The 24,953-nt window shown below is 43.9% G+C and overlaps 1 protein-coding gene across 2 annotated transcripts in view; it reads left to right on the top strand.

Moving 5' to 3' along the window:
* Positions 1-238: 238 nt before the first annotated feature.
* The window catches only part of SYT12 (synaptotagmin 12), a 45,758-nt gene continuing 21,043 nt past the window's right edge, over positions 239-24,953 (top strand). The window contains exons 1-4 of one of the 2 annotated variants that reach the window (XM_033156361.1): positions 239-742; positions 18,002-18,063; positions 19,821-20,014; positions 20,260-20,649. In XM_033156361.1, the coding sequence (XP_033012252.1) occupies positions 18,030-18,063; positions 19,821-20,014; positions 20,260-20,649 (618 nt within the window). In that variant the 5' untranslated portion in view covers positions 239-742; positions 18,002-18,029. The remainder of the gene's footprint in view (positions 743-18,001; positions 18,064-19,820; positions 20,015-20,259; positions 20,650-24,953) is intronic. The other variant, XM_033156352.1, reaches the window with a different exon arrangement.

Raw genomic sequence — 24,953 nt, 5'->3', positions numbered from 1 at the left:
GGTTGGTGAAGGGGCAAGAAAGGGCCTCCCAAGTCACCCACTTCGCAGCCTCTGCAGCTAGCCTCGGAGGGGGCACATGTGCTCTGGCGCGGCGCCAGCCAGAGCAGCCCTGGCATGCCCTTGCTGGGGGCCGCCTCCGCCTGGGCCAAGCCCTTCTCCTTCTCTACCGGGACTGCTTTGCTGCGGGAGGGCGAGGCAGCGTCGGCGTTTCCTTGGGTTGCTCGTCCCCGCTCTCTTCCCTTCCCCCTCTGACCCCGTGGATCTGCCTCCCGAAGGAGAGGGCGCGAGAGGGGTGTGTGTGCGCGCGCTGAGCGACCTCTCCAGGCATTGCAGGGGTGCTTGGCGCTCCCGCAGTCAGGCGAGCAGCGGGCTTCGGTGAATCCTGCCGCCGCTCGCTTAGCTCCCGCCTTGCGGGAAGGGAGCTCTCCCGCCCAAATCCTCGCGGGTGAGCCCTCCAACCCTCGGCTCAATCTCTTTTGGAAAGCAGCCACCGGCTTCTTTTTTCCCAGCTGGAGAACGAGAGGGGAGGGCGGGGGTGACTCAGGCTGCTGGCGCCGCCGCCGCTCCTCCTCCATGAAAGGAGCTCAGCAAGAAGAATTGATTCCTTTGCTTCTCATCCCAGGCCACCGGGGCAGAAAGAGAGAAAGGAGCGAGAGCATGCCGGTGATGCGCTGCTGCTGAGGAGCCCGAGCCGATCTGCAGAGTTTGCAGGTCATTAGTGCTGCACCAAACTCCGGGCGAGGTAAGTGGCGCCGCTGCTGCTGCTGCTGCTGCTGCACACAAAGCGCTCGGCAGCGTTTGGGAAGTAAGACCGGGCGGGAACTGTGGTTTGTCGGGAGAGAATGGCAAACGCAGCAGGCAGTTTTCTCGGCAGGAGCCTCTGTTTTGTGTCTCTGTGCGGGCACAATGCAACGTGGCATGCTGTTTTTCTGCACTTAACGGACCGCATTAGTTTGATCCCTTGCAAACCTCGCTCGTTCAGTGCGATCAGCGGGGCTGTGCTGCAGACTGGCATCGTGGCAGACTGGCATCCGTGGTCCGATCCCGGAGAACGAGAGGATCGAAAGTCACCAGGCATCTTTGCAAAGTTTGCGCCTCGGTTGCCTGTGCGTAGCCCCGGGGCTGCTTGGTGGAGCGTGCCTTCCTGCGGCGTGGAGCCGTCCTGGGTTTCAAGAAGGGAGAACTGTCCGGGAAACTCCAGTTTATCCTAGGAAGATGCTTTTCGGCCGGCCATTAAGTCTAGGGTTACGGGGAGCTGCTGGATGGAAAGGGATGGGATTGGGAAATCGGAATAACTGCAGTGGAAACAATGGGCGCAAAAACTGAGGCTGGGCTGCCAAAGTGTATTCAGGAGGAGCAGCAGAGCTGCTTAGAAAGAGTCTAGGCGTGGGAGGGAAATGCATCAAGGGTAAGACCTAGTCTAAAGAAGAACACGCACATCTCTATTAAAAGAATGGCCGGGGGCGGGAGGGGAGACCCCCACAAAACCCAGATCTCAATATTGCGACCGGAATTACACTTGCGTTCCTTACAAATGAATCTCCAGTTCAGTTTCTAAGTGGGCGGCTTTGTGTTTCACATCCGATGCTTCAGTCTATTCAAGCACTCTGAACCCAGGAAAGCTTTCTGTTATTGCAGTTCATTTATTTGTGTGTGTGGGTGTTCCTGGAAGTTTTCACCTCCTGGCTGGGACCACTGTTGAGAGCTTGCTGAGCTTTGTGATCTAGTTCAGGGTGACCTGCCATTGATTATCTCTTAATGTATGTCCGTTTCTTTCTTCACATGGTTTGGTGGCAAGAGCAAAAAATGTGCTCACTTGCAAGCCTCCAGAGATACCTTTGACATGGGGATGATTGAAAAGAGGGTGACTGACAGGTTGCGATGACTGAATCAAACCATCTTGCCTCCACTTGGCCTTTGAAGCAAGCAGCTACAAGATTGCTTTATTAAGAGAGTTAGGGTTAAGATGCTTTCACCACTGTTGTTCCTATGTTCTGATTAAAGCTGTCATTTCATACATCTATCTCGTGTGTGTGTGCGCACGCGCGTGTACACACACACACCGTAGGGACATCTGGAGTGCTTTAGTTTTATTTCTTACCTTCCCAAGAAAACTGCATGTGACGTAGAAGATAGGCTGTGTAATATGGCATGAATAGTGGATTGCTTTGTACAAGGAATGCTTTGCTCACGTGTAAATTAAGAGCCTTCGGTGATGACAATTTTAGAAAAGCTGTTAGGTAGAATGTGACACAGTCACTTAAAAAAAATAATTCTACAAAATACTGTATGTTTAAACAGGAGAAAGTTGATTCCCTTCCATAAGCCCAGTTACAATTTTCTGTTGGGATAGGATTTATTTTAGATCCCTCCTTTTTGGCAAGCCTTCAGTGTGGCTTGCAATTTATCCATAAGAGTGTAGTATTTAATTCCCGCCCCCCCCAACTGGTGTTCCAGACTTCTTGCTAGGTTATTAGGGCGAGTAGCAGGCACAAAGTTTTCTCTTCTCACCCTGCTAATAACCCTGTGAAAGTGAGAAATACTGCTTAGCCCAAGGTCACCAGAGAACTGCATTGCTGAACAGTGGTTTCCTAACTAGGTTCTCCCTGGTCAAGTAAAAAACGTTGTCCATTGCCGTATTACTGGCTTTATAATAATGCATGCGCTAGTGGTAAATAATACAACACACGGTCAGAATCAGGTATGGTCACCAAAGTGGCATCATGCTAATTTTCCTGCTTCACCGAAAGATGCCAGAAATTAAAATTTATTGCAGTGTAACATACCTTTGATGAGAATGCTAATGACACACTCACCTTTCCATAGAAAGCCAACCTTCTCAAACAAATGTTGGACAGTATCCTACCCCAGTGCAGAATTCACACAACAGTAGTCCTTGTTACACATAGTCCTTTAGGTCCAATACTGTTGACCAGCAAACTGTGGTGCTCCATATGTTGTTGAACTCCACTCATATCATCCCCAGCCAACATGGCTAATAGTCAGGGATGATGGGAGATGTTGTTACTCCATCTACATCCCATGACATTGCCACACCCACAGTAGTTAATAATGGCCCCAAATGCTAGTAGCTGCTGGAAATTTACCATTTGCACTTGTCTTTCGGTAATCAAAATGCTCCTGGGACATTAATCCCCCCCCCCCCGCAAATAAACTCAAAAGTTGCAGTGGGGGTGACCATCTAATGTAGAGAATTGGAGCTAAATAAAATCAAATAAAAACAAATGACTGGAATAAGGAATGGTATTGAGTTTTCTTTCTGAAAACAAATGAACCCAGGGCATTAAATACCCTAAAGAAAGCAATTGTTGTGTTGCTTAGTTGTTTAGTCATGTCCGACTCTTCGTGACCCCATGGACCAGAGCACGTCAGGCACGCCTGTCTTTCACTGCCTCCCGCAGTTTGGTCAAACTCATGTTAGTAGCTTCGAGAACACTGTCCAACCATCTCATCCTCTGTCGTCCCCTTCTCCTTGTGCCCTCCATCTTTCCCAACATCAGGGTCTTTTCTAGGGAGTCTTCTCTTCTCATGAGGTGGCCAAAGTATTGGAGCCTCAGCTTCAGGATCTGTCCTTCCAGTGAGTACTCAGGGCTGATTTCCTTCAGAATGGGTAGGTTTGATCTTCTTGCAGTCCATGGGACTCTCAAGAGTCTCCTCCAGCACCATAATTCAAAAGCATCAATTCTTTGGCAATTAGCCTTCTTTATGGTTCAGCTCTCACTTCCATACATCACTACTGGGAAAACCATCGCTTTAACTATACGGACCTTTGTCGGCACGGTGATTTCTCTGCTTTTTAAGATGCTGTCTAGGTTTGTCATCACTTTTCTCCCAAGAAGCAGGTGTCTTTTAATTTTGTGACTGCTGTCACCATCTGCAGTGATCATGGAGCCTAAGAAAGTGAAATCTCTCACTGCCTCTATTTCTTCCCCTTCTATTTGCCAGGAGGTGATGGGACCAGTGGCTATGATCTTAGTTTTTTATGTTAAGCAATTACATTTTGCATTTAGGGGTGCTGTTTTATCCCAGTAAAGGGAAAATGGGGTAAAACATATTAAAGGGTTTATTCAAACAAAAAATGATCTAGGAATGCAGATTTAAGTACCGTTCTTACACCACACACATTGATTTTGCTTTGGGACATTTTACTACCCCGAGGCACCGCAACAATGGAATTTGATTTGGGTTAGTAAAATGCCTTTGTCCCTGTTTAGGAGCTTCAATCCAGTGCAAACTTGCCTGGGCGTATTTTATTTCTTTATTAAATTTCTATGCCAACCTTCATCCAAGGAACATAGAGCAGTTTACAATATAAAAACACAAAATACATACCATAATAACAAACACAGTACTCCCCGATGATTTATTTATTTATTTAATAATGTAAACAATGTAAACTCCATTGAACACTGTGGGGCTTATTTTGAGTAAACATAAGATCGTACTTCATACAAGCAAAAAACATTAAAGAACTGTCTTCCTAAGAAATACATTGCAATACTTAACACCCTATTTGATGCTGTATAGCATCCAAAAAAATACCCCCAAAAGCTACTAGACCACTCTCCTGCTTAAAGTCATTTCCCCCCAGTTCAGTTTTTCTGAAAGAAAAAACTACCAATTATTTTCCAGTTTCTCAACTATACCTTACTTGCCACCAGCAGCAAGTGATAATCTGCTATATGGATTATAAATACAACAGTGGTAATAATAGCAATTGTCCTTTGCTGTGGAAGAGAGGACACGCTGCATTTCTTAGGGAAGCCCCCTTTGAAAACCATGTTCTTTGAGGCTGCATTCAATTGCTCCCTCCCTCCTACAGAGCCTCACATGGAATCTACATTTCACCTCACTTGCCATAAATAAGACTGCAACTTCCATAACCAACTATTTTCTATAACTTTCACTGTCAGTTGATCATATCGGATTATAAAACACCAATATTTCTGGTTATGAAACGGTAAAGGAAAGGATGAGCTGAAGACGGGACTGATTGCATTTGGGTCTGAAATCTCATGCTGTCCTGTATAATTGAGAATCCATTTTTGCAAAGACAACTTTTATTTGGGACATTAGTTCAGAAAATGGCTTTTTGTTCAGATTCCTGCCACTGGAAGAGGGTGCTTGTGAGTATATTATAAGTGGAGGTATATACATGCAAGGGTATGTGAGAGAAAGATTGGCACCATTGGAACTCAGTTGGATTTCCGTACACTAATGCATGAAGGTTATCTCCTTTTAAATTTGTTGCTTTATAAAGCAGTAGAAGCTGGGAACACATGCAGGTCTTTGTTGTTGTTGTCAGAGAGACTAGCCTTCAGTATATTAGGCCAATAATTCTTCTGTGTTGCTGATTTAAGATGTGGGATTCCACTAGGTTTGGCTTTTCTTAGCCATGTAGGAGGCTTTTGAGGAATTGCAGTTTTCTCTGCCACAATTTTGCTGCTTGTTACATAGCAGGTCTGTGTTCTCTGCACCAGTTGTAGGATGAAAGTATGCTGCCAGATCTGGAAGGTCTCCTCCCCAAAACCCAATGTCTGTGACAGGAACTTGTGGCCCTCCAGATTTTGGATTCCATTTCCCATAATCCCTAGCCAGCATGGCAAATAGTCTCAGATGCTGGTAGTTGTAGTTCACCAAAATCTGGAAGGCTATAGATTCCCCGCAATGAGTTAGCATGATTTCCCTCATGGCGAGAGAAGTTTCCATTGTCCATGCTTCAAAGAACTCTTTCATTTTCACAATGTGTCAAAGCTGAATTTTGACATTCAAAACAGGTTCTTCATAGCACCTTGGGCTAAACAGGAGTGGGGAACTTCAGAGTTAGGGGCTTAATGCGGCCCACCACGCGTCTTCGCCTGGCCCTTGGAACTTTCCAGAGGCTGCACCCTCCACTGGCTATTGCTTCACACCACCTGTGTTTTTGCCTAGCTGGCACGTGCCTTTGAACTATATGTTTCTTGCTCTTCTGAGTGGAGGAGAGAAGGGTGTGTGATTGTGTGTAGAAACTAGCTCACTGTATAAAGGTAAGGATTACATTTGTTGATCTTCTCACCTTTGCCTCTGGCTGGCGGGCATGTGGCCCTCATAAGGTTGCCCAGAAGGGAAAGTGGCCCTTGGGCTGAAAAAGTTTCCCTGCCCCATGACTGATATGAAACCCCTGAGGGGTCATCTAGTCTAGCTCCTCACATTGAGTAGAATACCCCTGTTCTATAAAATACTCAATTGCCTCCAAATCATGGGTGGCTAACTTCAGGTGGCACCAAGCACATGGACATGATTTGATCCACATCCATTTTCCTTGCAACATACTTGTGCAGTTGTTGTTGTTGTTTTTTTACATCAGGCTGATGAGCTAGGTGAGCATGTTTTGAGGGAAATGGCCTCATGGGTCATATTGCACCCCTACCTTTCAGGCCACAATTGGCCAGTGGGCTGGATGTCTCAACCCTTGATTTAGAATGTGCATAAGAGGCTCAGCAGAGGGGAGGATGTCAGAGAAGCACATCTGCCTTCACTTGAGCTGGTCAGAAGCTGAGGTACTTCCACCCACATATTCCCCCTTCTCTCTGCTCGAAGCCTTGCACAAACTCTGCAGTAGTTCCAGCTCTGGGGCAGCAGCCAGGGAAGGACTTGCTTCTATAGGCTAAGGAGGATGTCTGTCATTAAGTCAGACTGTCTACTGCTACAAGGAAAGAGGAGGAACAAGAAGATCGTCATGCTGGAGGGCAAAGGAAACCCTCAGCATCTTCCTTTAGTAAAACAACAGTTTCCAGTCCTCTTTCACTGTAGATCAGGAGTTAACAGTTGCAAAGTCAATGAAGCTACAGGCCAATATAAGTGAGTAAAGAGTCTCCCTCTAACAAGTTTATAGCCACTGTAAAATGTTTTCCTGGATGACTCTAAAATGATAGACCTATAATACAGCTGGGTTTCAACATCCAGTAAGAGGCAGAGCACTCAGTCCTGCTGGGTGTTAGTTCACCAGCATGTTCCCTGCAGGGAACATGTTGGCAAAGCAAATCCTTGCAGAGAGCTGATTGAAACCTCTGCTCAGCTGAGGGTTTCATAGTATCACACATGCCCAGTCACCAAGCCTTAGTTGGCAGAAGGACATGGAAAAAAAACTTTCAGTATTGGGAGTAGGAGGTATATTAGTCCATAAGGTGCCCTGGTGTTAGGCCTTTTGCTATTTAAAATGTGGAAGATTCCTTCCATAGATCAGTCCTCAGTACAGGGATTTTTTTTTTGGGGGGGGGGGGAGGATATTGAATAACATGTCTTGAGGTAAGTTAACAATTTAATTAACCAAAGTGAACACATATTGCTGGAAGGAAGTGCTGTTCAGTTTTCTTTTCATTTCTGTTTTAACAACACAGCAGTCAGAACATCTTAACAATATGATCCAGCATTGGCCTTCCATCTCAGCCTGCCAATTAAGATTTACCTCCATTGATTTGTTCCTGTTGAGAAGTTGATTAATCTGCTGATTAATGTATGTTTTGATCAAGGCTGTCCTTCCCATTTCCTCGGCTGCTCCTTTGTTCCAGGAAGTCTTTGTTCTTCCTATGATTGTTTATTCTTGCCATCCCATTTTGCAATATTATTTCTTTTGTGCAAATGGAATGTAATTTCCTTGGCTTCGTTTAGCCCTGCCTGTCATCACTCTCCCGTCTGTAGCAGCTCATAAAGAAAACTAATGAGAATCTGTCTCCAATCACCTTTGTCTTCATTAGATTTTCATCAGCCTTCCGTGACTCCACGGGTGCCTTGGTGAAACTACTGGTGACACACATTGGAAGTATTAAATAATCTTGCTCCAGGTTATGTACTTCTGTGGCAACTCCATTATCTCCACAGGGGAGCTAGGAGTGATAGTCCTCTGGAAGGAATAATAATAATAATTTATTATTTATACCCCGCCCATCTGGCTGGGTTTCCCCAGCCACTCTGGGCGGCTTCCAACAAAATATTAAAATACAGTAATCCGTCAAACATTAAAAGCTTCCCTAAACAGGGCTGCTTTCAGGTGTCTTCTAAAAGTCTGATAGTTGTTGTTCTCTTTGACATCTGGTGGGAGGGCGTTCCACAGGGCGGGTGCCACTGCCGAGAAGGCCCTCTGCCTGGTTCCCTGTAACTTGGCTTCTCACAGTGAGGGAACCACCAGAAGGCCCTCGGAGCTGGACCTCAGTGTTTGGGCAGAACAATGTGGGTGGAGACGCTCCTTCAGGTATACTGGACTGAGGCCGTTTAGGGCTTTAAAGGTCAGCACCAACACTTTGTATTGTGCCCAGAAATATACTGGGAGCCAATGTAGGTCTTTCAAGACCAGTGTTATGTGGTCTCGGCAGCCGCTCCCAGTCACCAGTCTAGCTGCCGCATTCTGGATTAGTTGTAGTTTCTGGGTCACCTTCAAAGGTAGCCCACATAGAGCACATTGCAGTAGTCCAAGCAAGAGATAACCAGAGTATGCACCACTCTGGTGAGACAGTCCGCGGGGCAGATAGATTCTCAGCCTGCGTACCAGATGGAGCTGGCAAATAGCTGCCCTGGACACAGAATTGACCTGCGCCTCCATGGACAGCTATGAGTCCAAAATGACTCTCAGGCTGCACACCTGGTCCTTCAGGGGCACAGTTACCCCATTGAGGACCAGGGAGTCCTCCACACCTGCCCACCTCCTGTTCTCCCAAAACAGCACTTCTGTCTTGTCAGGATTCAACCTCAATCTGTTAGCCGCCATCCATCCTCCAACCGCCTCCAGACACTCACACAGGACCTTCACTGCCTTCACTGGTTCTGATTTGAAAGAGAGGTAGAGCTGGGTATCATCTGCATACTGATGAACACCCACCCAAACCCCCTGATGATCTCTTCCAGTGGCTGCATGTAGATGTTGAAAAGCGTGGGGGAGAGGACAGAACCCCGAGGCACCCAACAAGTGAGAGCCCAGCAGTCTGAATACTCAGCCCCCCCCCCCACTTTCTGAACATGGCCCAGGAGGAAGGAGCGGAACCACTGTATAACAGTGCCCCCAGCTACCAGCCCCTCTAGATGGTCCAGAAGGATGTTATGGTTGATGGTATCAAAAGCCGCTGAGAGATCCAGCAGATCTTGAAATAGCAAACTGGGAAACATTTCTTCTTTAGGGGAAGATAACTTGTTGGAGATTCATTCCCCATGTGCAGTCATGGGTTTATTGTCTATCACATGAATGGATATGTGTTTTGATTCCACAGGAATGGGATGTGACGGAAGACAGGGTATTTGTCTTACAGTGTTCCCTGAAGTGGGACTTTTGTCTTTTGTCCTTTTTCTTTGCTGCCTGATGCTAGAGAGAGAGGGAGCCATGTTGAAGAGCTCCGTGTGTACTAAATGTAAATAAAGTAAGTTAGCCTGCATGCTGAGTTGCTGTGGTCTGTCATGTAAGCTGCACAAACCGCTGTGGATCCTTAGAGCGTGCTGATGTCTTCTGGCATCAGCTGCATTGATGTTCGGGCTGAGGAATGCTTATAAAGTTCCTGAACGATCGCCCAGGAGGGAGGGAACATGCGTCTCTGCCAGGGTCCTACTTGCGAGTAGGCCATTTCCTGACAACACAAGCATATGAATCTGTCTTACTATGAGTTAGATCACTGGCCAGTCTAACGCAGGACTGCCAGCTCTGGCTGGCACCTCTTCTACTCAGAGTAGACCTAAGTTAGAGTAACCTAAGTTAGTTGCCCCATTAATTTCAGTGGGTCTACTCTGAGTATACAATGCTAAACCTTGGCGCAAAGGGCTGTGAACAATCTTGAGATCTTGAAGATCCCTTTAATTTGAAATGCTCGGTGTTGAAACTAGAGTGTTCAGCATGCAACGCCTGCGCTCTACCTCTTCACTGTTGAGTGGGATGGACTGCTCATGGCCCCAAACATAATTATGTGCAGCCATTGGCCTGATTTTAAAAGCTCTCCAAGTAAGTGATCATGTCATACCTCTGGCAAGAGGGATCTGTCCTCCCCCAGAGAAGTAGAGAGGGGTTGCAGAAAGAGAGAGAAGGGGACGGCTGTGCCTATTTTTGACTCTGATCCCACCCATAGTCAGCATTCCCACCCTCCCTGAGATTACCCCCAAGTGAATGCAGAAAAAAAGTTAGCTTAGCCCATGTAGCCCACTAAAAATCTGGATTTGAGGGAGGTATGCAACAGAGATGTATACAAGTATAGGCCTTTAAAATGTTCAAGCAGCTATGCTAGCCTTCCCCCCACTGACTGAAAATCTGTCTGTCTCTCTCCAAACTTTAGTCCTTTTGAAAAATCTGACCTCCTTTGCATCTGTTTCAAAGAACAGGGCTGCAAAGGTAAACTTGGAAATGCAAGCAGCTGTTCATTGGAAACGAAAGCATAGAAGGTTGAAATTTCCTCCAGGTCCCTCTCTGTCCTTTCCACATCGTAATGTGATTTTATGCTAATCTTTTTCAGTTTTGTTTTCATCCTGGGTACTCTGAATAGAGACTTGAAGGCTTTTGTCCTCATAGCAGGCTAGTAGCACTAGAATGGGAATAATTTTCCTAAGCATTTTGGGCATGTTGCATAGATCTGAATTACTGCACTGACACCTAAGGGTCATTGCACCACACACACACACACACACACACACACAGTAAATCCCAGCAACATAGGGACTTCAAGAGCTGCATGGCTTGGCTGCCCTGTGTCTTCTGTCAATGTTGTGACCAGAGAAAAAGTTTTTGGACAGTCCTTGGTTACTCCCACCTTGCCCTGCTCTCTTACTCGACCTCTATATGTCTCAAATGATGGGGGTGTTGGATTTGGGAAATCTGCATTTCTTCTCAGCCTCATTTGAGGAAATTTCTTTAGGAATGTTTCCTATCTGCTTTCCAGAAGTACAGTTGTAAGCTACTCAATGGGTTTTGTTTTTTTTTAGGATGAAAGAGAACAAAAGCACTTATCTTTTGAGCCTGGCCAGGCTATAAATCTAATTAAGTGCAACATTTTTTTTAAATTGCCTGTTGTCTTGCATTGAAGTGTAGCTGAAAACCCTCCCAGATGCCAACCCTACTCAGGTTACAAATGACAAGAATGTGTTTGGGTCATTCTCTTGCTGGTGTTTACTCACTGCCTTTATTTATTTTGCTGAATGAAGCATGTCTCAGGCTCATCTTGCAACCATTCTGTGGCAGTGCAGATTTGCCAGGCCATTTGGGATTGGAATCTCAAAGTACACAATCTTAGAATCATTGAGTTGGAAGAGACCACAAGGGCCATCCAGTCCAACCCCCTGCCAAGCAGGAAACACCATCAAAGCATTCCTGACAGATGGCTGTCAAGCCTCTGCTTAAAGACCTCCAAAGAAGGAGACTCCACCACACTCCTTGGTAGCAAATTCCACTGCCGAACAGCTCTCATTGTCAGGAAGTTCTTCCTAATGTTTAGGTGGAATCTTCTTTCTTGTAGTTTGAATCCATTGCCCCACGTCCGCTTCTCTGAAGCAGCAGAAAACAACCTTTCTCCCTCCTCTATATGACATCCTTTTATATATTTGAACATGGCTATCATATCACCCCTTAACCTTCTCTTCTCCAGGCTAAACATACCCAGCTCCCTAAGCCGTTCCTCATAAGGCATCGTTTCCAGGCCTTTGACCATTTTGGTTGCCCTCCTCTGGACACGTTCCAGCTTGTCAGTATCCTTCTTGAACTGTGGTGCCCAGAACTGGACACAGTATTCCAGGTGAGGTCTGACCCGAGCGGAATACAATGGTACTATTACTTCCCTTGATCTAGATGCTATACTCCTATTGATGCAGCCCAGAATTGCATTGGCTTTTTTAGCTGCTGCACCTTGCGGTTGGGGGAATAGTTTGCATAATTACATTTATAAACTCCATTCTTGCCTTTTGCTTACCATTGTGGTTGCATTTTGCTGAGTAAAATTAGCAGATGACAGATCTCTGTCTCAAGGAGCTTCCAATACTAGAAAAAGAGAAAAGTATGGCTAACAAGCCAATAGAGAGAGGGGAGGAATGGGTCAGAGTAACCAAAGATGAATGCAAGCAGGTGGCTGTTATGTCCAGCCAGGCATGCAGTGCAATCATATGCATATTTACTTGGAACTAATTATTATATGGGACTTACTCCCAGGAAAGCCTGTACAGCATTTCTGGCTTTGTATTAATAGAGCTTCAGGCTTAGTTTCAGTTTGGGGTGGTGAATAATGGATTGGCCTAAAGGCTTCTTGGAAAGCCCAGTACCTAATTATTTCATCAAGTAAGTGGATCAGAATAAGTCAAATTCTTCATTATCCTTCTTTAGTATTTTTGGGCAGCTAAAGCTCAGGCTGGAACACTGTTCAGTACCAAGGACAGTTCTAGTGATTGCTCATGATTTGTCTGGAAGGCTGTCACTAATCTGCATATTATACCTACTGTGTTACATATAACGAATGTATTAAATTAAGCTTACCCCAGAACATGTCAAAGTATGCCTCCATTCCGCCCCCGCCCCCGTTTTACTCTTATGCACCAAAATTAAAAATCCATCATATGTTTGGGGGATGTATATAGTGCCCAGTGATTAAAAGGTTTGTTTCTGAATCTACAAACAACTCCAAAATCAAAAAAGCATAAAGAAGATACAGAATAAGTCAGAATAGCAAATACAAAGCCCTCATCTCTGAAGATTATGGACTCCCGTACAGTTAGATTTGTGCAGGATGCTGAGATGTGTGTAAAGTGAGCTTTTCAGTCAGTTGGGCTCACCAAGAGCATCATCTATTTATTTTTCAGTGACCTCTGAATAAGTCCAGCTCTATATTAAATTATTTGTCCATATATTATCCAACACAGGATCATTTGTACACAGAAAATGAGGCAAGTGATGGGGAAATAACAAGTACAAACTGAACAGCAAGACTGTTAATAAGATTGTTGTTAAATTGAACAAGGCAGGGAAGGGAGAATTGGCTAAACTGAACTAAAAATCCTAACTGGGGGTGGGGAGGGGGGCTCAGAGAGCTGATCTGCCAGAACTATAGGAGAACTCTGAAATAATAAAAATGCAGGTATTTATTTGTATTTTTTTATTTCAAGGGTTCCATTTATTGCTTATTAAACTTAGGAGCATAAAAACAAAAGTCTAAACATGTTTGAAACTTAGAAAACATAGGCTTATATAACCAGTGCAAATTAGATGACCCTGTTCCCCAAAAGCTTGTAACCAGTTGACGGGCAAATGTGCTGGTAATAAGATGTTCGTATGGCACAAGTCCCATGGACTGCAAGAAGACCAAACCTATCCATTCTGAAGGAAATCAGCCCTGAGTGCTCACTGGAAGGACAGATCCTGAAGCTGAGGCTCCAGTACTTTTGTACATAAAGCATCCTTTATTCAAGCTGCTGTCCTTTTTCTTAGCTCTACAGCTTGATATCATGCATCCAAACATCAAGCAAAACAACCAAATCACAGACCAGTCAGTGACAAATATGATAAAACAAAAACAACAGTGGGCTCAAACCTATGATATGATATTATATCATACAATATGATATGAGTAGCAGCCGATAAGCCATAAAAGACCCACACATTAATGAAAATACAACACATCACAAAACTAAGCCTCAACAAATTTAAACAACCAACATGAAGCCTATCTATAACAGAAGTAATAAACAATCCATGAAAACGGTATGTGACGGAAATAATAAATAGTCCAATATAAATATAAATGAGTTCCATCTGTGAATGGAATGCATAAAATAAAGCTGATGTACAAATTGCATGCAATAGTAAAGTTAATATGATGAAAACTTTGGAAAATATTTTTGCTTAAGTACGTCCTCAGAATCTGCTGTGATGGATGGCATCCAAGCCTGATTCTTCCCAAGTTATCACTAGGCACACAGCAAATCAGTAAAACCATAAGTAACAAAAAGCAGAGAGCTACAGACAGACAGTAGACAACGTTGTAAACTTTTCCAATAGCCTTCCAAATCACCAGGACTCTGACTCAAACACAGAGGAGCCAGCCAGATCAAGAGGCCTAATGACGAAAGCCATGGAAGTGTTGGACCTCCATACCAAAGGCCTGACATGAAGCCAGGGACCCCTGAACTGAGACCCCTCACACAGTACCCCTTGAGCCAGATTCCCCTTGTGGGACTCCCCCCTCCTATACCAGGGGCCTCATATTCCACAGTGCCCTTTCACCACTGCAGTGCAGCAGGCAGGCAAGAAGAGAGAGGAAGTTGCCAGAGCGCTGTGTTCTAAGCCAGAAAGTTGCCTCTTTAACAATACTGTCTGCTCTTCAGGAAGCGTAAAAAGCCTGGAAGAGCTAATATGGCCCATGCAGAATATAAGTGAAACAGAAGCACTGCAGCCTAGTGGTCCCAGCAACCCTTCTCTGCAGGTCTTGCCCTGATGAGGCAGGTGTGAGGACTAAAGGTCCCCACCTTCCCGGTGCTCACTAAGGCTACTTCTCTGCTGGGTCTTTCCCAAGCATTCTCAAACTGTGCCTGCACAAAACTGATTTCTTTTCAACCTGCTTCTTTTCCCTGCATGCCCTAGGAGACCAAGGGGGAGGGAGAGGTGGGTGCAGCTGGAGGGGAGACTTTCAGGAGAGGAAGACTACTCAGCTTCATCATCCTGCCTCTCTTGTCTCCTGGCCCCACACCTCTCCAGCCCCCTCTTCTGCCTCAGAGTCTGAAACAGACTCTTCTTGCGCACTAAACCCTGTTACCTCCCCTATGTATTACCTTTCCTCCTCCCAGTCTGTTCTTCCTCCCTCTTGTCCCTCCGACCACTCACTGCCGTCCCACCACCAATCTCCTGGCTCTGAGCAGTCTTCCTTTGGGGGCTCCCCAGCTGGCGCCTCCCACCAATCTTGTGCATCCAGCCACTTCATGACATTTGTTGTTGTTTAGTCATTTAGTCGTGTCCGACTCTTCATGACCCCATGGACCAGAGCACGCCAGGCACTCCTGTCTTCCACTGCCTCCCGCAGTTTGGTCAGACTCATGTTGGTAGCTTCGAGAACACTGTCCAACCATCTCGTCCTCTGTCGTCCCCTTCTCCTTGTGCCCTCAATCTTTCCCAGCATCAGGGTCTTTTCCAGGGAGTCTTCTCTTCTCATAAGGCGGCCAAAGTATTGGAGCCTCAGCTTCAGGATCTGTCCTTCCAGGGAGCACTCAGGGCTGATTTCCTTCAGAATGGGTAGGTTTGATTTTCTTGCAGTCCATGGGACTCTCAAGAATCTCTTCCAGCACCATAATTCAAAAGCATCAATTCTTTGGCGATCAGCCTTCTTTATGGTCCAGCTCTCACTTCCATACATCACTAATGGGAAAACCATCGCTTTAACTATACGGACCTTTGTCGGCAAGGTGATGTCTCTGCTTTTTAAGATGCTGTCTAGGTTTGTCATTGCGTTTACTTCATGACGTAGGCTTTAAAATTAAGGTATTCATCGGTATCTGGGGATTTTCAATGCAACTAAGCATGAATCCACCTTTTCTGCATTGTGGGGTCTTTCAAAAGACTGTGAGATGCTGAGTTAGGGGAGATTTTCCTGCTCCTCATACATCTGAATATTCAGCTTACCCACTAGGAGTTGTAATGAAAAATCTTGATGGAGGTTCTCGATGAAAAACATGGGGTCACTCACTGCTCAGATGGATAGAGGGTAAGCAGGAAATTCTCAAGCAAACCCTTACAGAGCCATTCATCAGCTGGACACGGAATGGAACAATGCAGTAATTCTTCCCCAGCAAGCAAAGAAAGAGCCTTCAGGAATGAAAGATAAATCAGACCTCCTCCACTGACAGGTTGTAGTGTAGTAATTTTGCAAGGTTCCAGCAATCAATGACCTCTAATCCGGGGTGATGTACTTGAGAAACAGGTTTTAATAACACATTTCCACAAAACACCATGCACTGGTGACTCATGCAGTGCCAAAAGACAGAGAAGAATCTCTTCTTGCATAAATGCTCAGCACACTGGCTGAGACTGTAAACTTGTTTTCTCTTGCATACCATTGGGACACTGCTGGTTATTGGAAGAGTTTACAGTGCAACCTCCAAGGCCTAATTCATATGCCATTGGGAACTCAGCCAGATGGATGCTGCCTTGATGTTATTGGCTGTTTATGGCAGCTAGTCCCCCCCCCCCAAGAAAATCTGGGTGGGTGATCAAAACTAAGCCCCTGCTTCATCCACCAAAGTAACCTGGTATCCGTATCAAAAACAATAAACTAAAACAACATACACAGTGGTTTTTCTCTTCTTATTAGGTTGTTGGCTGCTAATTTTGCATACAACAGCCCAGCAGAAAGAGACTGTATTGTTATCCCCATATTTTGGATAGAATTCTACCCATGCTAATATATTTCACGATTTGGTTACCATCAGCCTGAGCTGCATGGAGCTGGTTAACATGAGACTAACTGTGTAAAGGGAAGCCTTTGGGGACAACTGTGCCACAATGGTGATATATTGCAGCAGGCCTAAACAGAGGATTTCTCCACCCCCATCGTCCAGCCAAGACACTGAGCTCCTCCTCTGAGGGTCTTCTGCTGCTTCCCTCACTGCAAGAAGCGAAGTTACAGGGAACCAGGCAGAACCAGGTAGTGGCGCCCACCCTGTGGAATGCCTTCCCTTCAGATGTCAAGGAGATAGAGAATTACACAAATTTTAGAAGACATCTGAAGGCAGCCCTGTATCAGGAGGTTTTTAATGCTTGATGTTTTTATTTTGTTTTTAGATATGGTGTAAGCCGCCCAGAGTGGCTGGGGAAACCCACCCAAATGGGCAGGGAATAAATAATAAAATTATTATTATTATTATTTCAAGATGCAGATTAACCAAAAAGAATATTAACCAACAGAGTTCTCAGTTTTTTGCTTTCCATATGCATATAACAACTGGATGACAGTTTTTTTTTTTAATCCCATGTTTATTCCTTTTCATATTCAGGAAAGTAGCATTTGTTGAGCTGCCTATCACACAACTGTTAAAGGCACAGTGCCTCTGTTTGGAAATTAGGTGGCAGCCATACCACAGTGGTTTAGATCCAGACTAAGTTAGTGACATTTCTGTCCCTTAAATTAGCCAACGAGTGTGTAAAGTTCTGTTGATTTAAATGGGACTGAAGTGTGACTAACTTGATCTGAAGATTCTTGGGTGAAACAGAATGAAATGCAAAGCTTAATGCAGAAATATGAAAACACAGAAAGAGTGGAGGGGAAGCTGCCATATAAATGTACTCTTAAAACCACGATGACTGGATCCTCTGCTTTATTATGCAGTTTGGAGTTTGGGATCTGGGACTCTTGGTCCCGGACCTCAAACAGTGAAACCCTTTTGGCCTGGCACTGGCCTAGCAGTAGCCATCAACTCTCCTACACCAGCACAGTGTAATTCCAGGGACTACAGGGCTAAGGGGCCTCTTCAGTGATATGGGCAGGCCTGCTGGTGTTAGAGCCATTGGGCCAACAAACACATTGGCCCAGTAATATAGGAGCAGGGAAAGGCACTGCTCCACTTCACAGGGACACAGGATGCTGCAGCAGTTTTGCACCTCTGTAGCCAAGCAGCCTAAGAGGATTGGGCTTCCCATGACAGTATGCAAATGGATATTTTATATGTGCAGCAAAGTGTGTAATGTCATTTCTGCTATTAGTAGTATCAGTAGTCATAATACTACATACATGTATTAGATGCTGTACACCAAAGTTTCTAGACTGCATACAATAAAAGTAATTAAAGCACCTAATACAGTCCAGTAAAACTAAAATAAATGCAAGAGGGCAGACTAAAGAGCAGGATCCCTTCCCAATTGTTGTCCCATTCATTGTGGAAACAGGAGAAAGGGGTTGTATTAGCTCTTCATTAATTAGTTATAGAATAAATCTGGTCTTGGGGTACTCTCAGTGTCATACAGCATTGTCTTGATTTCCTCACTGTTTTTGTTTGTGTGTTCTTCTAGGTAACTGCCCTTACTCAGGATAGTCACCATGGATAATAACGTTGCTGAGCACCAACTCAGTGGTGAGTATCTTGAATGCTGAACAAACTGTGCTAGGGTTTTGTTTGCAGATGTCAGTCTTGGTAAAAGTCTCCCTGCTCCAACAATAATAATGTGATGTGCCTTCCATTTAGACATTTTCTGGACAGAACATCCAGAAAACTAAATCAAAAATTCTTTCCAGTAGCACCTTAGAGACCAACTGAGTTTGTTCCTGGTATGAGCTTTCGTGTGCATGCACACTTCTTCATACCAGGAACAAACTCAGTTGGTCTCTAAGGTGCTACTGGAAAGAATTTTTGATTTTGTTTTGACTATGGCAGACCAACACGGCTACCCACCTGTATCCAGAAAACTCTTACAGCCCCAGAGATGGGAGGATGTCCAGACAAATACTGAGGGCTGCATCTCACATATATCATTTGAATGAAGCCCTTACCTTCAATTCAGTAGCTTTCTAACTAAGAACTTATTCTAAGGGCCAAGCTAGGTGAGATGGTGAGAGATTTATGAGAAGCTCAATAGTACCAGGTGCACGCAGAATAGGTTCTCTAGTTAAGGTCTGTGGTAAGGAGATGCTTGGGGAAAATATTTGGTGGCCTACTCCCAATCTAATGTCCTCCAGATGTTTTGGGCTACAGCAGCCCCAATCAGCATGGTCAAGGATGATGGGTATTGTAGTTGAAATTTGGAAGGCACCAGGCTAGGGAATGTAGACATGTGTTGTTGCTCAGTATCAATGTCTGACCATTGATTCATCTCTTTCCAAGCAAAGAACCATATATTATTGTCTCAGCTGGTTACTAGAGGTTTTTCAAATGAATTTCTCTGTTGGGAAGTGGCTAGAGAAAGTATATGGGCCTTCAGGTCTCTTGGAAGCAGTTGTGTGAATACCTGTCTTTCTAGAAACACAACAATACTTGGTATGTGGAGAAGTTGTGCATTAAGTTGGTTCAATTGTGTATCTTATTGCCACTTCTTGTAGATCACTGCAAACTGTAGAATGTTTGTTTGCTTGAAAGCTGTTCCCATTTATCATAATCAGGTGGGAGCAATTTTCTGTGCCAGTATGAAATTCATAGCATGGTTGAACAGTGGGCCATCTATCTACATTGAAAAGATTATTGCAGTCCAAGTCTGGTGAGGAGACTGCTTGGATACATATAGAAACAGAATATTTGAAAGCTAAAAGTCAAAATGTAGGGGGAAAATGTTTTCTGAAACCATGAAGAAAATAAGCACATTTTTATTTTCACTGGTAAGAGGAAAAATAGATCAATTTTGAAAAACTGAAAGAAAGAAAATGCTTCTTTATAAACTAGTAATGGGTAGTATTCACAGATCATTCAGCGAAAATATTGATGTGAAATCATTTAATGAAAGATTTTTCTTATGAACAGAAAGGTACACAGTGATGATAACAACAAAGCATTGTAATTTTCCTAAATTTGAGAAGTTACTTCAATGGCTGTTAACAAAAGATCCTGTTATGTTAAGCAATCACATATTTTCTTACATAATTCACTGTACAGAGAGATTATAGTTTAGATTTGAAAAGAAAGATGTGTTCCATTGTGTCAAGCCATTGTGGTGCAGTTTTGTGTGAAAACAATGTTATGTACTGTTGGTGGTGGTTATGAATTAAGAACGGTTAGAGCCTTAATTTGCACCCTCATCCCAGCATCACAGACGATACCACACAGAAGGCCACTTACTTAATATTCCTATAATGTTTCTGTAAGATTTCAATGTCCCATGATAACTCTCTCTCTTTTTGCAGTCATAAGAAGTCCACCTGGATGGGAAATAGGTATCTATATTACTGGAGCACTTGTTCTGCTGGGAATAGCTGGAGTAAATCTGTGGAAGCTATGGAGGTCTGGCAGCTATCCTGCGCCATCTCCATTTCCAAACTACGACTACAGATACCTAGAACAAAAATATGGGACCACATATTCTCAGATCAAGCAAAAGGTAAAGGGCACTGAGAAATCCATCAGTTACCACAATCATTCATTCCCCCCTGTGCGCCATCATAATATCAGATTTTATTAGGAGCTCCCAATTGAGTTCAGCATTTGTATTCAGTGGTGGGACTACGAGGGCATGCGGGGAAATTAAACTCTGGGGCCTGCAAAAGGTTGATGTTTTACAGTAGTAAATAGTTTGAAATTAATCTTGAGCTCTGACTAGCTTTCTGTTCTGCTTACTGTCTGTAGAGAGCTGCGAACAACTTCCGAAAGGCAGGAGAAAGGACCTCTCCTGTTCGCAAGCCCAGCTTGAAAATGGATGACACCTTCGAAAACATTAATGAGTTGGGCACTTTGGAGCTGATGAATAAAGACCTTGAGTTGGCTCCCTATGGGCCACTGAAAAAGTCCATCTCCACCGATTCTCTCTGTTCCATCTCCTCAATTGGAAATAACTTTGGCCATGAGTTCACAGTGGGACAAGTGGAAGTCAATATGGAATACAATGTGAACTCCAACACCTTGCATGTCACACTTCTACAGGGCAAAGATCTCATGGAGAAGGAAGATGTCAACTTTGAATCATGCTTTGTGCGCATCAGTTTGCTTCCGGATGAGCAAATAGTTGGCATTTCAAGGGTAAGTTTCTCCACCATTTTTACTTGTATACAGTGGTGCATTACATAATAGCGGAATGCTCAGGATGTTTTTCACCATGTCTTCCAATCAAAGGAATATGTGTTTCTTTTTGGAGTTTTTATGCTAAGACCCTGATGTTGGGAAAGATGGAGGGCACAAGGAGAAGGGGACGACAAAGGATGAGATGGTTGGACAGTATTCTCGAAGCTACTAACATGAGTTTGGCCAAACTGCGGGAGGCAGTGAAGGATAGGCGTGCCTGGCGTGCTCTGGTCCATGGGGTCACAAAGAGTCGGACACGACTGAACGACTGAACAACAACAACAACAAATGCTGTATTGTTGTTAGCTTAGTTGTTCAAGTGGTGAAATCTAGGCACTTTTTTGGTCTTCACGTATAGTTGATTTCAAATCCCCGAGGGAATGTTGAGTTGGCCTGAAGTTTCTCAATCATGCAAAAATGTTTTGTGTGTGATCCACATATACATTCTAGGAACTGTGTAATGAATTAACTGGCCATGAGCCTGCTAGTATGGCATGTTGTGAGTATCAAACCATCTTGTTCTCCCTGTGCTTCAGTTCAATAGATCACATGTGTTGATTTCCTTAGAATAGAGGTGAAAGAATGTTTGCTGTAATTAAGCGCTCATCCACACTTACTCCATCGGATTGGTTTCTCAGATGCAGGTTTTTAGACAATTCTTTAAGCAGAGTAAACCAACACCTTTCCACACCATTTTATGTGGAATGTTTGGGGTTTGGAATCTAGTTAAAGTATAAATGGCCTCCCAAGGGACTGTCCTGATTTGATTGTGCCTTTACTGATGTAGACTGTTTGAGCTTTTTAGAATTGGATTTGCTAGAGTTATGTGTTATCTGTCTTTAAGAGAGCTATTGTTAGAATGTATGGATTTTTAAAATTGTAAATTGCCTTATTTGTTCTTTAATTAGAGAAGTAATGTTTTATAAATGAAAATAAATATTTAAATCCAATAGGAATAGCTGTCTAGCTATTTCAGCCCTCCAGGTTTAATCTTCGTTAGAAATTACCTGACTAGAGATGGACTTAGCTGCCTTGATGTTGCAATCTGTGATGGCCTATAGAGTCATGTGTCACACACCTTTGCCTGCTTTGATGCAATGAGACAACCTGCATTTCTAGGGTCTATGAGCAGCTACTGCTCAACGAAGCAGCAGCAATTATATAATCAAACCCATGGTTTATGAAAGTATCTTGTGGATGTAGGTTGGCTGGATGGTTTGGTAGCTTTTGCCCAAAAAGGGACACTTCTTCCCTAGCTATTGATGAGTTAAGGGAAGGAAAGCGACACTGCACCACTGATTCCTCCTTTTCAAGACTCCAGAGATTTCCCATAGTTCAAGAGAGAGATAATGCAAGTCCTCTTCATACAACATGATTATCTTGCTGAATAGGAATCGGTTGTCAGAAGCAGTGTGATCTCAGGGTCGCTGAACTGTAAAACTGGCAGTGACTTGAGGCTTATTTAGTCAATGTTCCCCTCACCCATTTCCTTGGCAGAATACATCACACCGTGTGGCCACATACTTATCCACCCTGTTGCTTACAATTACATTCAAACACTATGTAAAAGCGGTACTTATGGTGAAGCTAAATTGTTACAACAATTTCTAGAAAGGGGCCCTCTTGAGTCTGTTTCAGCAAGAACAACTAACACATTTATTATGACATAAGCTTTCATGGACTTGAGTCTACCTTATCACAAGACAGATCTGGAAGAAGCAATATGCATGATATCAATGCATTTGCTGAAGATGAACAACTGAAGCAGCAGGAAATTTATCAAGAGATGATAGATTGGAGAAAGTGTGGAGGGATAACATGCTTAGGAGGAGGACTGATTTGTTTCTGATATTTTAGGTTTGATGCCTGCCTTGGAAATTATTGTTGTAGTTTAGTTCTGGTCTTGTGGTCATCTTGGGCTAGGAATGGGTGCTGAGATGTATTTTAATACTGAGTGATGTTTGAATTTGTTAGCTGCCTTGAATTTCTTTTGAAAATTAGGCAGGATTGTGTCGAGCAATTAGTAAGCGGTTTTGTTTAAGGCATTAATAACACTTAAATCAATTACTTAATTCAAGGTGCTTTCTTTTCTTGGTGATTTAAATTGTCTTTACTTCACATAGCATAATACTGAGGACTTTGAAGTCTCTTTTTTTACAAAGATGGATGCAGCAACTCAGGATTCAGTAACTTGCCAGCACCTGTTTTGTTTCCTGTGAATTAGTCTAATCTAATTCTCAACTGTCAGATGTGAATTCCTGCCATTTGAAAACAAAGTTTTCTTAAAGCCTCCATCCCTGATGTCTTATTTATGTTACAGAATAGATTTAATTGCTACTGTAAAAGTTAGAAAATTGACAGATGGTATTCCAAACAACCTCCACAGAGGAAACTTTTGACTGTATCACAAGGCTTATACCCCAAAACTGTTAATCCTTCAGGAAAGGCTCCTGTTGTAAATAAGATTTCCAGAACAGGAAGGCAACCACATATATTGATTTTGCAGGTTCATCTAGGCTGAGGGCCTTGAAGAACTTGTACAAAAACAATCAATACAGTTGTCTTTCTGCTCTTGGGGTACAAATTCATTTAACAGACAACGTCGGTGCTTTTTCACCTTCCTCTTTGTCTACATTGCAGTCACTAGTTGACAATGTAATGCTAGCAGCACTGCTAACTGCATTCTTTTAGGCTTGGGGTCCACCTTTAGCCCAAACGTGCATTTGGGAACCCACTTTTTCATTCTTTTTACCTTATGTTTGTGAGATGGTACTGCTCCTCTTGGAAGACCAATGCTTTCGCTTAAAGAAAGGCAAAGGAACTCCCAAATAGTCACCAGTAGAATTGTCACCTTCTGAACTAGCCATTTGATGATATGCCGATGCCATCTTATGGGAAGATTCTTCTGTTAATTCCTGCATTTGAGGTTGCTATTAAAGAAACAAGAGCAGACCAGGCCGTCTTTCCACCCAGGTAATTTGGCAACCCTACATCTACCATGTTTTCCAAACAGATGCCTCAATATAATTTCCATTCAAGGACTGATTCAATTCCACCTTCTCCACCCCCGGCATTCTTGCTTAAGAGAATGGTTGTGGAATGTTGTGGCAGAAGTTCAACATAATTGCTGTGGGTTGGCATCACATTCTTCTTCATGAAAATCATATGGTAATTATTTTAGCTACAGGTCTGCAAATTAGTTTCCAGCAGGAGTTCCATGAGACGTTAAATTGCTCCTGTGGGTAGACTGCTTGCAACACAGACTTTTACACACACGAGCAGGGGAAAAGTGCTAATCTGAAGAGGCTGAGCAGTTGGAGGCCATTGGGCCAAATCGGATAAATGTGACTGAAGCATCCCACAAGTTGCCAACTCAGAGGTAAAATGAGGCACGTGGAAGCGACAACATATGTGGCAAGGAGCCTAGTCAACAGGCCACTTGTGGCTTTGGCCTAACATCTCTTACTCCCTTTTCACAATGGCCTCTCTGGTGAAACGAATGGCTGGTGTGGGGCCTTGGTGGTTTATAGACTGCTTACCATGGCATTCACACAGCTTTTGTATGTGTGGGTTTGTAGAATTTATTTGCTAATAGTTAGGTCACCGTGGCAAATCTGGAAAATGTCCCATTTCCCTACAAACTGTTGCTTCCTTGTGGCCTTCAATATCTGTAAGCTCCATGATGTTGTAGCTCACTGAGGGAAGAAAGACTGGTGTTGGTGTTGACCACAATCTGCTCTGTTCTCTTACTACTGCTTTGTCCCCTGGATGAAATCAGCAGTTAACTTCAACTGCAAGTAGACTGGAGAATTACAGGCAGAACAATTTGTATAAATGGCATTTGTGGACAAGCTGATACGAGCTTGGCAAAAAAGGAGAGCAGTTGGGAGCTTGGATGTGGAAAGCATAAGGACAATTACTAGGCTTGGAAAATGTGTGTGTGATTGTTTTTGAAAGGATTGTTTCCCCTGCTTCTCGTCCTACCAGGGCCACGGGAGGCAACTCGCTTCTCTCTGCAAAGCCATTTTGCAAAATCAAGGCCATGAGCCTTGATACATATTGCTATTTCTTTGGCTGTGGCAACAAACTGGTTTGCCTCTCAACCAATGAGCAAGTGGTAGTCATTTTAATCCAAGTGGAAAAGTTGCTTTCTATTTCCAGGCTGCAATCCTAAATAAGTGTACTAGGAAATAACCCCCACCCACCCCTGAACACAGGAGCATTTACCGGTACTTCCAAGTAAACATGCATGTTGAATCATT

The sequence above is a fragment of the Lacerta agilis genome, chromosome 1 (assembly GCF_009819535.1).
Source record: "Lacerta agilis isolate rLacAgi1 chromosome 1, rLacAgi1.pri, whole genome shotgun sequence".
Classification (NCBI taxonomy): Eukaryota; Metazoa; Chordata; class Lepidosauria; order Squamata; family Lacertidae; genus Lacerta; species Lacerta agilis.
This window is presented reverse-complemented; position numbering and strand designations above follow the sequence as displayed.